We start from the raw sequence: 12,344 nt of genomic DNA on the forward strand, positions 1-12,344 counted from the left end.
TTATGTGTGTTAGTATTTGTTGTAGGTATCTGAGTGCTCCTATATTAGGCACATATATGTTTGCAATTGTAATATCCTCTTCTTGAGTGGATCCTTCTACCATTAAATAGTGTCCTTCTTTGTCTTTTTTTTTTTATGGCATTTATTTTAAAGTCTATTATGTCTGATGTAAGTATTGCACCTCCTGCTTTCCTTTCTTGTCCATTGGCATGAAATGTCTTTTCCCATCCCCTCACTTTCAATCTATATGTGTCCTTTTCCCTAAGGTGGGTCTCTTGTAGATAGCAAATTGTAGGTTTTTGCTTTTTTGTCCAATCTGCCACTCTGAGTCTTTTAATTGGAGCATTCAGTTCATTGACATTTAAGATAATTATTGATAGATATGTATTTATTGCCATTTTAAACCTTGCTTCCAGTTGATTCTATGTTTATCCTTTCTTCCTTTTTTTTTTTTTTTTTTTGGTTGGGTGATTTCCATTTATTTTATGCTTGAGTACTTTAATTTTTAGTTTTTGTGAATGTAATGTTTGGTTTTGATTTGTGGTTGCCCTGTTTTTTAAATATGTGAACCCCTTCCTGTATCTGCTTTCTTTAGCCTGACAGTCATATAGGCTTGAACACATTATTAAAATAAAAAAAAGAATCGATATTTTCCTCCTTCCCTCCCCACATTCTATGATTTTGTAGTCCTTTTTTTAACATCTTCATGTGTATCCTTTTGCTGTTCCTTGTGTTTATCATTGCTTTTACAGTAGTTTTTTTTTTATTATTCCTCTTTTAGATCTGTATGCTGCTTATTTAAATGATTGCTTTCCAATTGTGGTTTCCTCCATCCCATGTCTTCTTACTTCTTTTTTGTTTAGAGAAGCCCTTTCAGTATATCTTTTAGAATGGGTTTCGTATTGCTGTACCCTTTTACCTTTTGTGTGTTGGGGAAATTCTTTATTTCTCCTTCTATTTTAAATGATATTCTTGCAGGATAGAGTGTTCTAGGTTGCAGTTTTTTCCTTTCAGCACTTTAAATACATCTTGCCACTCCCTCCTGTCCTGTAGTGTTTCTGTAGAGAAATCTGCTGATAGTCTTATGGGGGTTCCCTTATATTTAACTCTTAATTTTTCTCTTGCTGCCTGTAGAATCCTCTCTTTGTGTTTAAATTTTGCCGTTTTTATTATAATATGTCTGAGTGTGGACCAGTTTGGGTTCAACTTGTTTGGGGCCCTCTGTGCTTCCTGCATCTTGATATCAATTTCCTTTAGATTTGGAAAGTTTTCAGAGATAATTTCTTCAAATATATTTTCAATCACCTCTTCTTTTTCTTCTCCTCTGCAATTCTTCTTATGTGTAGCTTTGCCCACTTTATATTATCCCATGTGTCTCTTATATTGCTTTCATGTTTTTTCATTTGTTTTTCTGTCTGCTGTACTGTTTGGGTGATTTTCATTATTCTAACTTCCAAGTCACTAATTCATTCCTCTGCATTATCCATTCTGATCTTTAGTGACTTTAGCTCAGTCTGCATTTCTGGAAATGAATTTTCTAATTTTTCTATATTCCTCTTTATATTTTCTAGTTCCTTTCTAAGGGAATGTGCATTACTTTTTATCTCCGCTCTTAATTCCTTGATGGTCAGCCTTAATTCCTTCAGTATTTTCACTGTCTCCCTTTGAACTCAATGTCTATCAGACTGCAGAGGTCTGTTTCTTTAGGACAATTCTCCCGTTGCTTTAACTGGGAATAGTTTCTAAGCTTCTTCATCTTGCTTATGTTTTTCTTTTTCTGTGAGTTTAGGGAAGCCACCCTGTAGTCCTGGGGGGCTCCTTCTATGCAGGAGCACCCCTTTGTATTTTGTGGGGGGTTACTGTTTGTTTTTGGTGTGGGAGTTTGAATATTTGCTGTCTCTTTCTTTGGTGTGAGCAGGCTGTTATCCCCAGGGTGCTGAGTGTGTTTCCAGGGAGAAGGAGGCAGTGGGTAGGGCTAGTTGTCAGTGCCTGGTTGCTGGGCTCTTAACAGCAGCAAGGACCTGCAGGAAGGTGGCACAGGCTACTCCTAGTTGCAGGGCCCTGGGAAGTGGTAATGAGTCTTAGGCACATTGACAAGGTGCCCAGAGCATTTGGCTGTGGCCGCAGCAGGGTATGTGCATTCCCAGGGCAGTAAGAGGAACAAGTCATGTTCGATGGCAATGCCCACCTCTGTGGTGCCCTCTGAGGTGATTGGAGCCCCAAGTGGTGCCTGTTCAGGGACGCCTAGTGGTAGTGAGCCATGCCCACCTCTGGAGTCAGTGAAGCACCCAGTCCCCCTTAGCTCACACAAGAGGGGCTACATAGGCTGCTCCTAGTTGCAGGATCTTGGGACGTGACAGAGCTCAAGCGTGTGTGAACTGCCCAGAGCGTTCGGCAGTGGTACCAACAGGGCTGGTGTGCTCCCAGGGGTTCGAGAGCACCCACAGGTGGTGTTTGGTTACAGTGCCCTCTTCTGTGGTGCCCTTGAGGTAACGGTGGCCACAGGTGGTGCCTATTCACAGACCCCTCGTGGTGGCGGGCCATGCCTACCTCTGGAGTCAGTGATAACTGTGATCATCCCCACCCCCACACCTGCAGACCATGCAAGAAGCACCTCTGTCATGCTTAGCCCCCCCAGGAGGTTGCTGCACAAGCTGCTCCTAGCTGCAGGTTCCTGGGAAGGGACAGTGATCAAGCGTCTGGGCACTGCCCAGAGTGTTTGGCAGTGTCTCATCAGGGCAGGTGAGCTCCCAGGGGAGCGAGAGCAACAACAGGTGGTGTTGCGTCGCAATGTCCTTCTCTGTGGTGCCCTCTGAGGTGGTTGGGGATAACTGCAGTGGTTTGCCCCTGCCACCTGCAGACCACGCAAGAAGTCCCACTTAGCCCATGAAGGAGGTGCTGCACCAGTTACTCCTAGTTATAGGGTCTTGGGAAGGGCCAGTGATTGAGCTTCTGGGCGCCACCCAGAGCGTTTGGCAGTGGCAGCTGCAGGGCGGGTGTGTTCCCCGGGGCGTAAGAGCAAGGTGTAGTGCTTGGTTGCACTGCCCCTCACCTCCCCCACAACCCCTGAGGTGAGCGGGTCCACAGGCAGAACCCACTCACAGGCCCCCAGTGGTGGCAAGACCCCCGCCCCGGTCTGTCCCGGCCGCCTGTAGATCACACAAGAGGCACCACATCGCACTTAGCCCCTAGCTGTTCTTCGCCACACAAGAGAGGTCAGGCCACCCGCAGCCGGCACAAGAAGTACCCCGACTCCAGGGCCACCCGGCCCTCTGCGAGCCCGCACCTGGCGCGCATGCGCAGGGGAGGTGCCCTCCTCCTCTCCCCTCCCCAGCAAGGGCGCCCTGCTTCACCTGCAGGCCCAGACCGCCTCTCCAGTTCCCTCTGCCATCGCGTCCCACTCCCCAGCCGGTAGCACAACATCCCTCTGCCAGAAGCGCACTGCTCCCCAGCTCCTCAGGCTGTCCGCACACCGCCAAGCCCAGTCCCCTCCCCGGAACTGACCTCCGGAGCCTGCATCCCCGTGCTCGACCCCCAGCTGAGCATCTCAGGCTGTGGGGTCCTGGGCGGTGGTTCAGATGATAGGCGCGGCTCTCACGCTGCTTTGCGGTCCTCAGTCCAGCTGTTGCACGCTTCTCAGCCTCCTTGAGGTCCCTCCATCTCAGCCGATCTCCCTCCCGGTGGGTCAGGTGGCTTCCCAGGGTGTGGGTTCCTTTTCTCCTTCACAGCTTCTTCTCAGAGATGCTAGTCCCCGTCCTGAGTCCTTTTCTCTTTTTTTCCTTTGTTCTACCCAGTATGTCAAGAGTTTCTTGCCCTTTTTGGAGGTTTAAGTTTTTCTGCCAGCGTTCAGTTGACATTCTGTGCGAGTTGTTTTACAGGTAGACGTGTTTTTTTGGATGTGTTTGTGGGAGAAGGCGAGCGTGACCTCTTACTCCTCTGCCATCTTGCTCCGCCTCCTACTTGTTTTTATAAATGATAGGACCCATTAAATGGCTCAGCTGAAAACGATGAATGTAAAAAAGACCTTCCTGAAAAGATTTAGCCAAGATGTTCAAGACTTCCATGAAGAAAAGATCAGAGTGTTTCTGACAGAGATAAAAAGAAAACTTGCTTATAAAGACGGAGGCACACCCCGTGTCCCTGAGCAGGAAAGCTCAATCTCATAAACGATAAACATTGCAAAACGAAATCATCATTCTAAAAAATGCCAGTGGACATCTCGATGGCTTTTTGTTATGAAATCTCAGTAAATCAAGGCAAAACTGGGCAAGCACCGCAGAAGGCAAAATGGAAAATATGAAGAAACTTGCACTGTCCTATTAAAATATGCTCCCAAACACCCTATAATAAGCCAGCGCCAGAAACCCACAGGGATATTCAGTGGGAGGGAAAACGCAGACCCCTGGGAAACTAACAAATCAATACCTGGTATTAGAAAAAAAGGATTTAAATTTTCAGGCCAAAGCAAATCAGACTTTCATCTCATACCATAGAGCCAAGTGTCTTACACATGTTTTGAGTTTTGATATTTAAAAATGAAAAATATCATAAGAACACAGGTAGAGGAATATCCAGTCTTAGAAGGAAGCGGTATGGGGAAAGACAGAAGAAAACAGCTTAAGCATAGCTCTCCCTAAAATTTCGGTATGCCTTGCTGGAATGCCACCTATAGTTTCCAATAGAATAAAGCTTGATGGACTGCTATCAAGCCTCTTGCAGAGAATGCTCTGCCTGATACAGATATCTCCCTGCTTCTCTCCCGTGTCTCTGTCTGTCTCAGGCAATGTGGCTTATGACCTGCTTGATTGTATCTGTTTAATCTCTTTAACCTGTATCTATTCCTGCTTGAGTGTATGTGTTTAACTTTTAATTGGGAACAGGTTCATGGGCACGTGTTTCTTGGTCAATAAAAAGACAGCCTAAAGCTTGGGCTCTTGGGCTTCTTGCCAGGGATCCAAATCTCCTCTAAGCCGCCACCAGCTCCACGCAGGATGTGAAGAATGGCATTGCAGGGGACATGCCCTGACAAAGAGGGACTTTACAAACACAGCAAAAGGGTTTTCAAAAAGAAAAAAGTACGAAAGACAGCTACAAGAATTTCAAAATGACTACTTCCAAAGATTGAAGTTCTATAAACAAAATTGAAAAAAAAAAATGACTAAAAGCAGAATATTTCCTCTATTCAGAACACGTCTGAATGGCTTGTTGTGCATTTGTTGTGTTTAGGATGTTAATGCCTTGTGATGGAAATCAGTCTCATTCCTCAAAAAGCTAAGAGCAAACAGCCCCAAAGCTAATAAAGAATTCCTTGCAGACACGGCCAGGTTCTGTATTTTGACGGTTCCTTCAAAAGCACGAAAGACAGAAAGCGCACAGCTATCTTTGAGTATGAACTTAGGGGTTGTTCCACTAAAGGCAGTTCTTGAGCCAAAAGGGTGGGGAATTGGATCCTCATGGGCCAGGAGGGTGGTTATAGGAACTGGAAAGTCTTTTAGGGTTTGGGAGAGGAGTTCCAAAATGTTCACACCCTTCCCTGCAGCAATAATACTTCTCGGAATGTTGGGGGATTTAGGAGGGCGTCTTTGCAGAGGCGGCACCAAACCCTGCAACATGTGGCCCGTCCACCAGGACGGGATGTTCACGGCGCATCCACTACGTGGGGGCATCCAGGGGACGAAGGACATGGGGACACACAAAGCATACACTGTTCTGTGGCAAATAAAGGGGCCGAAAGCCACACGGTTTGGCTCACAAGCAGAACCGACATCTGTATTTTGCACCCACACTCACCAACACTGGAGCACCTTCAGAATGTTTCTCCTTGGTTAATGCGATGGTGACATTTTCCCCAAGAATGTCCATTTCCCCCCCATATGTCTGTATCTTGTTACTTTATCAAAGGCATACTCCCTATGCTACCAAGACCAAAAAAAAAAAAAAAAAAAAAAAAAGTATACTACAAAATAAGGCTTTCCAAAAAACTGAGTGTCGTACAAGCTGGCTTCGTGAAAACATGAGAAACCTGGTCTTTTTTCCCCCAAAGCTCTCCTCACCCCCAAACAAATCTGCCTTCTTTCTGGCCAGTCCCATCAGTCCCTCCCAAACCGGTCTCCCGGTGGGTGGCCCTTCTGTGCACTCTTCTGCTTTCTCCTGGAAGGATGTCAAGAAAGATTATTTCCCCCATTTTGAAACCCACTCAAGGCCATATTTTCTGTAGGAAAAAATCTCAGTGGTTTTTTTTTTTTTTTTAACGATTCTTTTAAATCCCAGCTTTGACCAGAAGTCTCATTTTCCAGAATCAACAATAAAATAAAACTGCAGTGGGGACTAATCCAATCCTCTGAAATTTGTGTTTTTTAATCTCTTCCTTAACTATTTATTGAATACAGACCTCCAGCTCCTGTCCTCCTCCAGAAAAAAAAAAAAAAAGAAAAAAAAAAAAGCTTTTACAGAGATCTATTTTTATAATCCTCCAGAGCCAGACGCTGAGCAAGTCCATACACTGCAACGCTTCTACCAGACCCCAAAAATGTATCCGTGAATGATTCTGACATATTTCACAGAAGCTCATACAACACAAAATATTAAAAAGAGACTATATGAAACCTTATGGTTTCTTAGAGATGAAGCCGCTCAGATTTGCTTGTTTTTGTGATCTTTGCTTTAAAATTCACGTGACCAGACATGAATGGAAAATAACCTTGTTTTTTTCTTCCCAAAGCAGCATGTCCATATTTAAAATAATTTTTTTTCTTTTCTTTTTTTTCTTTTTTTCTTTTTAGGGATGCACCCATGGCATATGGAAGTTCCCAGGCTAGGGGGCCAATCAGAGCTGCATCTGCCACCTATGACATAGCTCATGGCAATGCCGGATCCTTTAACCCATTGAGTGAGGCCAGGGATCAAATCCGGGTCCTTATGGATATGAGTCGGGTTTTTTATTGCTGAGCCACAACGGGAACTCCTTGGTCCCTGGTCATCTATTAAATCGCTGTGTATATGCAAGGTGTTTCAAAGACAATTCGTGTACAAATGTGAGATACCCTATCAACCCATCAGGACGACCGAAACAAATAATAACTTTTGTTTACATTTCCATGGAAAGCCCTTGAGAAATTTTTTCTTCTTCTCCTTCTCCTCCTCCTTCTAACTCTTCTTCTTCTCCTTCTCCTCCTCCTTCTAACTCTTCTTCTTCTCCTTCTCCTCCTCCTTCTAACTCTTCTTCTTCTCCTTTTTGAAGATTCCTAGTTCAAATCTCTGCTTTGTCCCTTGAAGCTGGGTGACCTTAGGCAAGTTATTAACCTCTCTGACCTACTTCCTGGCCTGAAACCAATGGATAATGATTACATGTGTTGGCTGGGATCATGTCTATGTGAACAATGAGTCGTTTTAATCTTTCCTCTACTTCCAAACATCTGCCTTCATATCCCTTGAGCTTTTAATTTTTTAAATTTTTTTAATTAAAAAAATAAGTGTAGTTGATTTACAGAGAAGTCTTATCTGATTTAAACCTCACAACATTTTTATGGCTTCATGTGTCACATGAGAAGATGCTGTGGGTAACAGAGACGGCTTCATGTTTTGTGGGGGATCATAGTCTGAGTTAGAGAAACTTCAGCTTTGCAGAGAGGTAACACAAAAAGCATGATTTTCCTTCCTCTTATTCTTTTTTTTTTTAAGCTTTTTAGGGGCATACCTGCAGCATATGGAAGTTCCCAGGCTAGGAGTTGAATCAGAGCTGTAGCCTCCAGCCTACACCACAGCCATAGCAACATGGGATCCAAGCCATGTCTGTGACTACACCACAGCTCACAGCAATGCTGTATCCTTAACCAACTGAGTGAGGCCAGGGATTGAACCCACATCCTCATGGACATGAGCCAGGTTCATTACCACTGAGCCACAGTGGGAACTCCCACAACCAATCTGATAACCCAAATTCACTGGAAGCACCTCTGCCGTTAAACATATCACTGTCAGCACTGCCTAGTTCTTTGGAAAATATTATTTTATTATCAAATGTACATTGTGTTGACCTTAAAAATACAGTAAAGCAGTCATGGAAATAACAGATCTTTCTATGGACACAGTGTGACAGGAAGGGAGATATTTCTGGGTTTCTCAGGAAGATTACGGATTTATTCTGTGGGGTCACGACTTAGCTCTCTTCTTCCTTTCCTGTCATCTCCCCCACCACAGCTCCCATGGGATAAGACAAAGAAATCCAATATCTAAGCCTCCCCCACTGGTGGGTTCCTGGGAAAGGTAATATAATAGTGCTTAATGGATTGGAAGGAAGTTGGGGAAGAAAGTATTTTTTTAATTACATTTCCACGCCTGCCCTAATGTATCCAAGTCTTGCAAAGACCAATAATTTATTCTTTTAAAAGAGACAGAAAGGATGTCTTTCTCTTTCTACTCTCACTGTCTGACTAGAAAGAAAAAATATATATATAATAAAACATTATATAAAAAAGTGAATTCCAGGGAGAACGTAATCTTCCCTATAAAATGGGAGCTGTGCTGTATCAAACTTGGATGTGAACAAAATAAAATAAAATCAATCACTTTGGTTCTCAGCCCTTGGTTGGGGGTGGGGGGGAGGTGGCAAGCTGGCGTGGTGAAGTGACGGAGGGAATAACGGAAAGATGGGGACTCATTCTAGAACATTCTATCATGTGAAAACTGTGACAGGTTAACCAGTGTGTGTGTGTGTCGGGGGGTGTGGCAGGAAGGCACTGTGCATGTGTACAGCTTATTTTTGGCAAATATGCCTTGGACACCATCCAGATACTCCTTCAGGTGTCAGGGTGGTTCAGGCCAACCCAGAAATTTCGGTTTGTGCTCAAGTCTGGTGAAAGACAAGGCAAGAGCATATGGTGTTTTGTAAACATGAAAAAAAGTCTCCCCCCAACACCCCTCCACCACATACACACACACACACACCAGAGAGGCTGACCCCTCCCTCCAGTGTCTGTCTTGCTTCCTTTCCTCAACAAGCTTAGGTCAAGGTCAAGGCAAGCCTGAAAGCCAAGAAGGAGAGCCACCACCTCTTAGGACGAATCCTTGTAAAGCTCCAACTCTCCAGCCCCAGCTTTCCTTCCAAAGGAGGCTTGGTTCCAACTCCCTAAGCAAGCACCACAGAGTCTGTGTTCTCCGCCTGGTGTCTCAGTAGACGTGGATGTACGTTGTTTTGGAGTCACTGCCCAGGATGTTTTTCGCAGAGCACTTGTAGAAGCCGGCATCCCTCTGGGTGGCCTGCTGGATGGTTAACGATCCCTGTGGGTGGAGGAACCTGTGCCCGTAGAGACGGGGCTGGGATCCTGCCATCAGAAGGGACTTATCCGGCAGCTCCCATGTTATCTCGGCTTTGGGAATGGCCATGACCATACAGTTAAGCTTCACCATGTTCCCAGGCCGAGTGTAGATGACGGGTGTGGGCTCGCTGGTGATGCGGGGAGGGTAGGCGATCACAATCACTGGAACATTCGCGACCGAGGGGCCATACTCCGTGTCTGCCTTGCACACGTAGGTCCCCCTGTCGAACACCGAGGCGTCCCGCACGGTGAGGGTGCCGTTCTCCCACAGGGTGAAGCGTCCCCGGGCCTGGGGGCCCTCCAAAACCAGGCCATTGGGCAGCGTCCAAGAGGACCGCACCTGCCGGCCCCCCGGGGGTGCGCAGGGCAGGTGCAGGGTCTCTCCGTTGATGATGCTGATGAGGTTGTGGTACCGGTTGCTGGTCTCAGGCTTCAGCCCCACCTTCAGGGAGACCAGCCTCTCTGTGTAGCCCGCCGAGTTCCTGGCCACGCAGCGGTAAGCCCCCGCGTCCACGGATGAAAGGTCACTGATGTGGAGCTTGCCGTCGCCCTTGTGGTAGAACCGCTGCAGCTGCTGGCCGCTCCGGAGCTCTGTCCGGTTGGGGAGGACCCACAGCAGGGTGGGCGTCGGGGTCCCGGCTGCAGAGCAGTTGAGACTGATGGTGTGTCCGGCCATGGCGGTGATCTTCTCGCTGACTGGGTCGTGGAAGATGGGCTTTTCCACGGGTTCCAGGACAGTAAGCTGGACAATCAGCCTGGCCTCCCCACCTTCATTGCGCCCGATACACACCAGCTGGACTGAATCACTCTTCCGCAGACGCCGGATGTCCAGGGTCCCATTGCCATGGATGGTGATCCGGTTGCCATGGTAAGGGGCGGGTAGGACCACACCCTCAGGGAAAGCCCACAAGACCCTCGGCATGGGGGTGCCTTCTGCTTGGCAGTCAATGAGTTTCCGACTGCCTACCGGGGCGATCTCCCGCACTGTGGTGATGGCGTCGGGGTTCCCGTTGATCCTGGGCGCCTGCACGTGGACGAGGATCCAGACCATCTTCCGGTCCTCTCCCGCACTGTTCCTGACCACACAGGTGTAGTTGCCGCTGTCCGAGCGCTGGGCTTTCTGGATCAGCAGCGTGCCATCGGGATATATCTGGTACTTCTCCGAGGAGGCGGGGATCAGCCGGTTGGTGGGCGAGAGCCACGTCACCCTGGGTGTGGGCTCCCCTTTGGCCTCACAGGCCACGGTGACCACATCCCCGTAGGGGACCTGGACCACGGAGTACGTCTTGTTGCGGATGGCGGGGGGCTCGGTCACCACCTTCACGTGCACGGTCATCTCATCCTTGCCAACCTGGTTTTCGGCCACGCAGGTGTAGTCCCCCTCCTCGCGCATTCCGACCTCGTTAAAGTAGAGCGTCCCATTGTTGAAAACCACGTAGCGCTTGGCGCGCCCGCCGCCGTCATCGGACTGCATGAAGGAGTTGACCAGGCTGCCGTCGGGGAGGCTCCAGGAGATCTCGGGGTTGGGAAGCCCGGTGGCCACGCAGTCGACCTTGAGGTCGCCCCCGTAGAAGACCCTGTGGTCATTCTCCTCTTTGTGCTCGATCTTGGCTGGTCTCATGACCACGTTGACCTGCAGCATGACGAAGTCGTCCCCTACCTTATTCCGGGCGACGCACAGGTAATCGCCTGCGTCCTTGTCGGTGACAGATTTCACCAGCAGGGTCCCATTGGCAAAGACCTTCATCCTGGTGTCAAAGCTGATGGGATGTGGGGGAAGAGAAGGAACAAGAGGTCAGCCTGCTGGTCACCAAAAGAAAACTGCTGGTGGTTCTGAAAACTATCAGCACACAGGGCCACCACTCAAAATGTCACACGCTGGAGGTCCCATTGTGGCTCAACAGGTTAAGAACCCAACATCGTGTCTGTGAGAATGTGGGTTCGATCCCTGGCCTCGCTGTGTGTGTTAAGGAGCCGGCATTGCCATGAGCTGTGCTGTAGGTCCCGGAAGTAGCTGGGATCCTGTGCTGCTATGGCTGTGGTGTAGGCTGGTGGCTACAGCTCCGATTCATCCCCTTGCCTGGGAAGCTCCATATGCCTTGGATGCGGCCCTAAAAAAAGACCAAAATAAATACATAAATAAATAAAAAGGAAAAGAAGGATGCAGAAGGAAAACCTCAATTACCTGTAACTTCTTTTTTTTTTTGTCTTTTGTTTTTTTAGGGCCGCACCTGTGGCATATGGAGGTTCCCAGGTGAGGGATCTAATCAGAGCTGCAGCTGCAGCCTATACCACAGCTACAGCAATGCAGGATCTGAGCCACAGCTGTGACCTACACCACACGGGATCCTTAAGCCAGTGAGTGAGTGGGATTGAACCTGGAACCTCATGGTTCCTAGTCAGATTCATTTCCACTACGCCACGACAGGAACTCCTTACCTATAACTTGTAATATTGGCAGCTGCAAGGGGCATTTGGATCTGACCCATAAATATTTCCCTCCCACTGTGACATTCTAGTAGCCTGTTGGAACTGTGTTATCGATTAAACAAAGTCACAAAAGTGTCTGCCTATGATGGCATTCAACCTGATGACCTGCTTGCTCTTCACCAGAACAGCGAGTAACAAGGACCCTTTGAAATGGTGGTGTCACCCAGAGAGTCAAGATGAGTTAGGGGGTCACTGGATGGGAGTGGAGCAGACAAAGATATCTGAATCAGACTTGGAGTCCGAATCCAGAAATGGGTACAGCAGCAGGTGCCTGCAAACATTTTGCAACTCCGAAAAAAAACCCGAGCCTACACATCCACACATAGATAGATGTGGAAGTCCAGTAACTCTGATTTTCAACTGTCCCAATATGCAGGCAGGGCAGAGAGCCTGCTCTTTTATTAAACTCACATGGCTGGTTTAATTACACTTTATGAAGAATGCAATTAGTCAGAATCTAGGAACCGTGCAGGCTGGGCGACCGTGCTGGTTGATTTATAGCGACATGCTCCTAGCACGGCCCCCATTCCTACTGGA

General features: G+C 47.5%; 1 protein-coding gene across 4 annotated transcripts in view; it reads right to left on the reverse strand.

Moving 5' to 3' along the window:
• Positions 1-7,990: 7,990 nt before the first annotated feature.
• The window catches only part of LOC100519997 (matrix-remodeling-associated protein 5), a 33,273-nt gene continuing 28,919 nt past the window's right edge, over positions 7,991-12,344 (reverse strand). For all 4 annotated transcript variants that reach the window (XM_085007030.1, XM_085007029.1, XM_013991051.3 and 1 more), the window contains one exon: positions 7,991-11,077. In XM_085007030.1, the coding sequence (XP_084863156.1) occupies positions 9,169-11,077 (1,909 nt within the window). In that variant the 3' untranslated portion in view covers positions 7,991-9,168. The remainder of the gene's footprint in view (positions 11,078-12,344) is intronic.

This window comes from Sus scrofa, chromosome X (genome assembly GCF_054392235.1).
Source record: "Sus scrofa isolate SSC_HxYL_T2T_F1_AM1 chromosome X, Sscrofa_HxYL_maternal_Yorkshire_Landrace_v2.0, whole genome shotgun sequence".
NCBI classification, from domain to species: Eukaryota; Metazoa; Chordata; class Mammalia; order Artiodactyla; family Suidae; genus Sus; species Sus scrofa.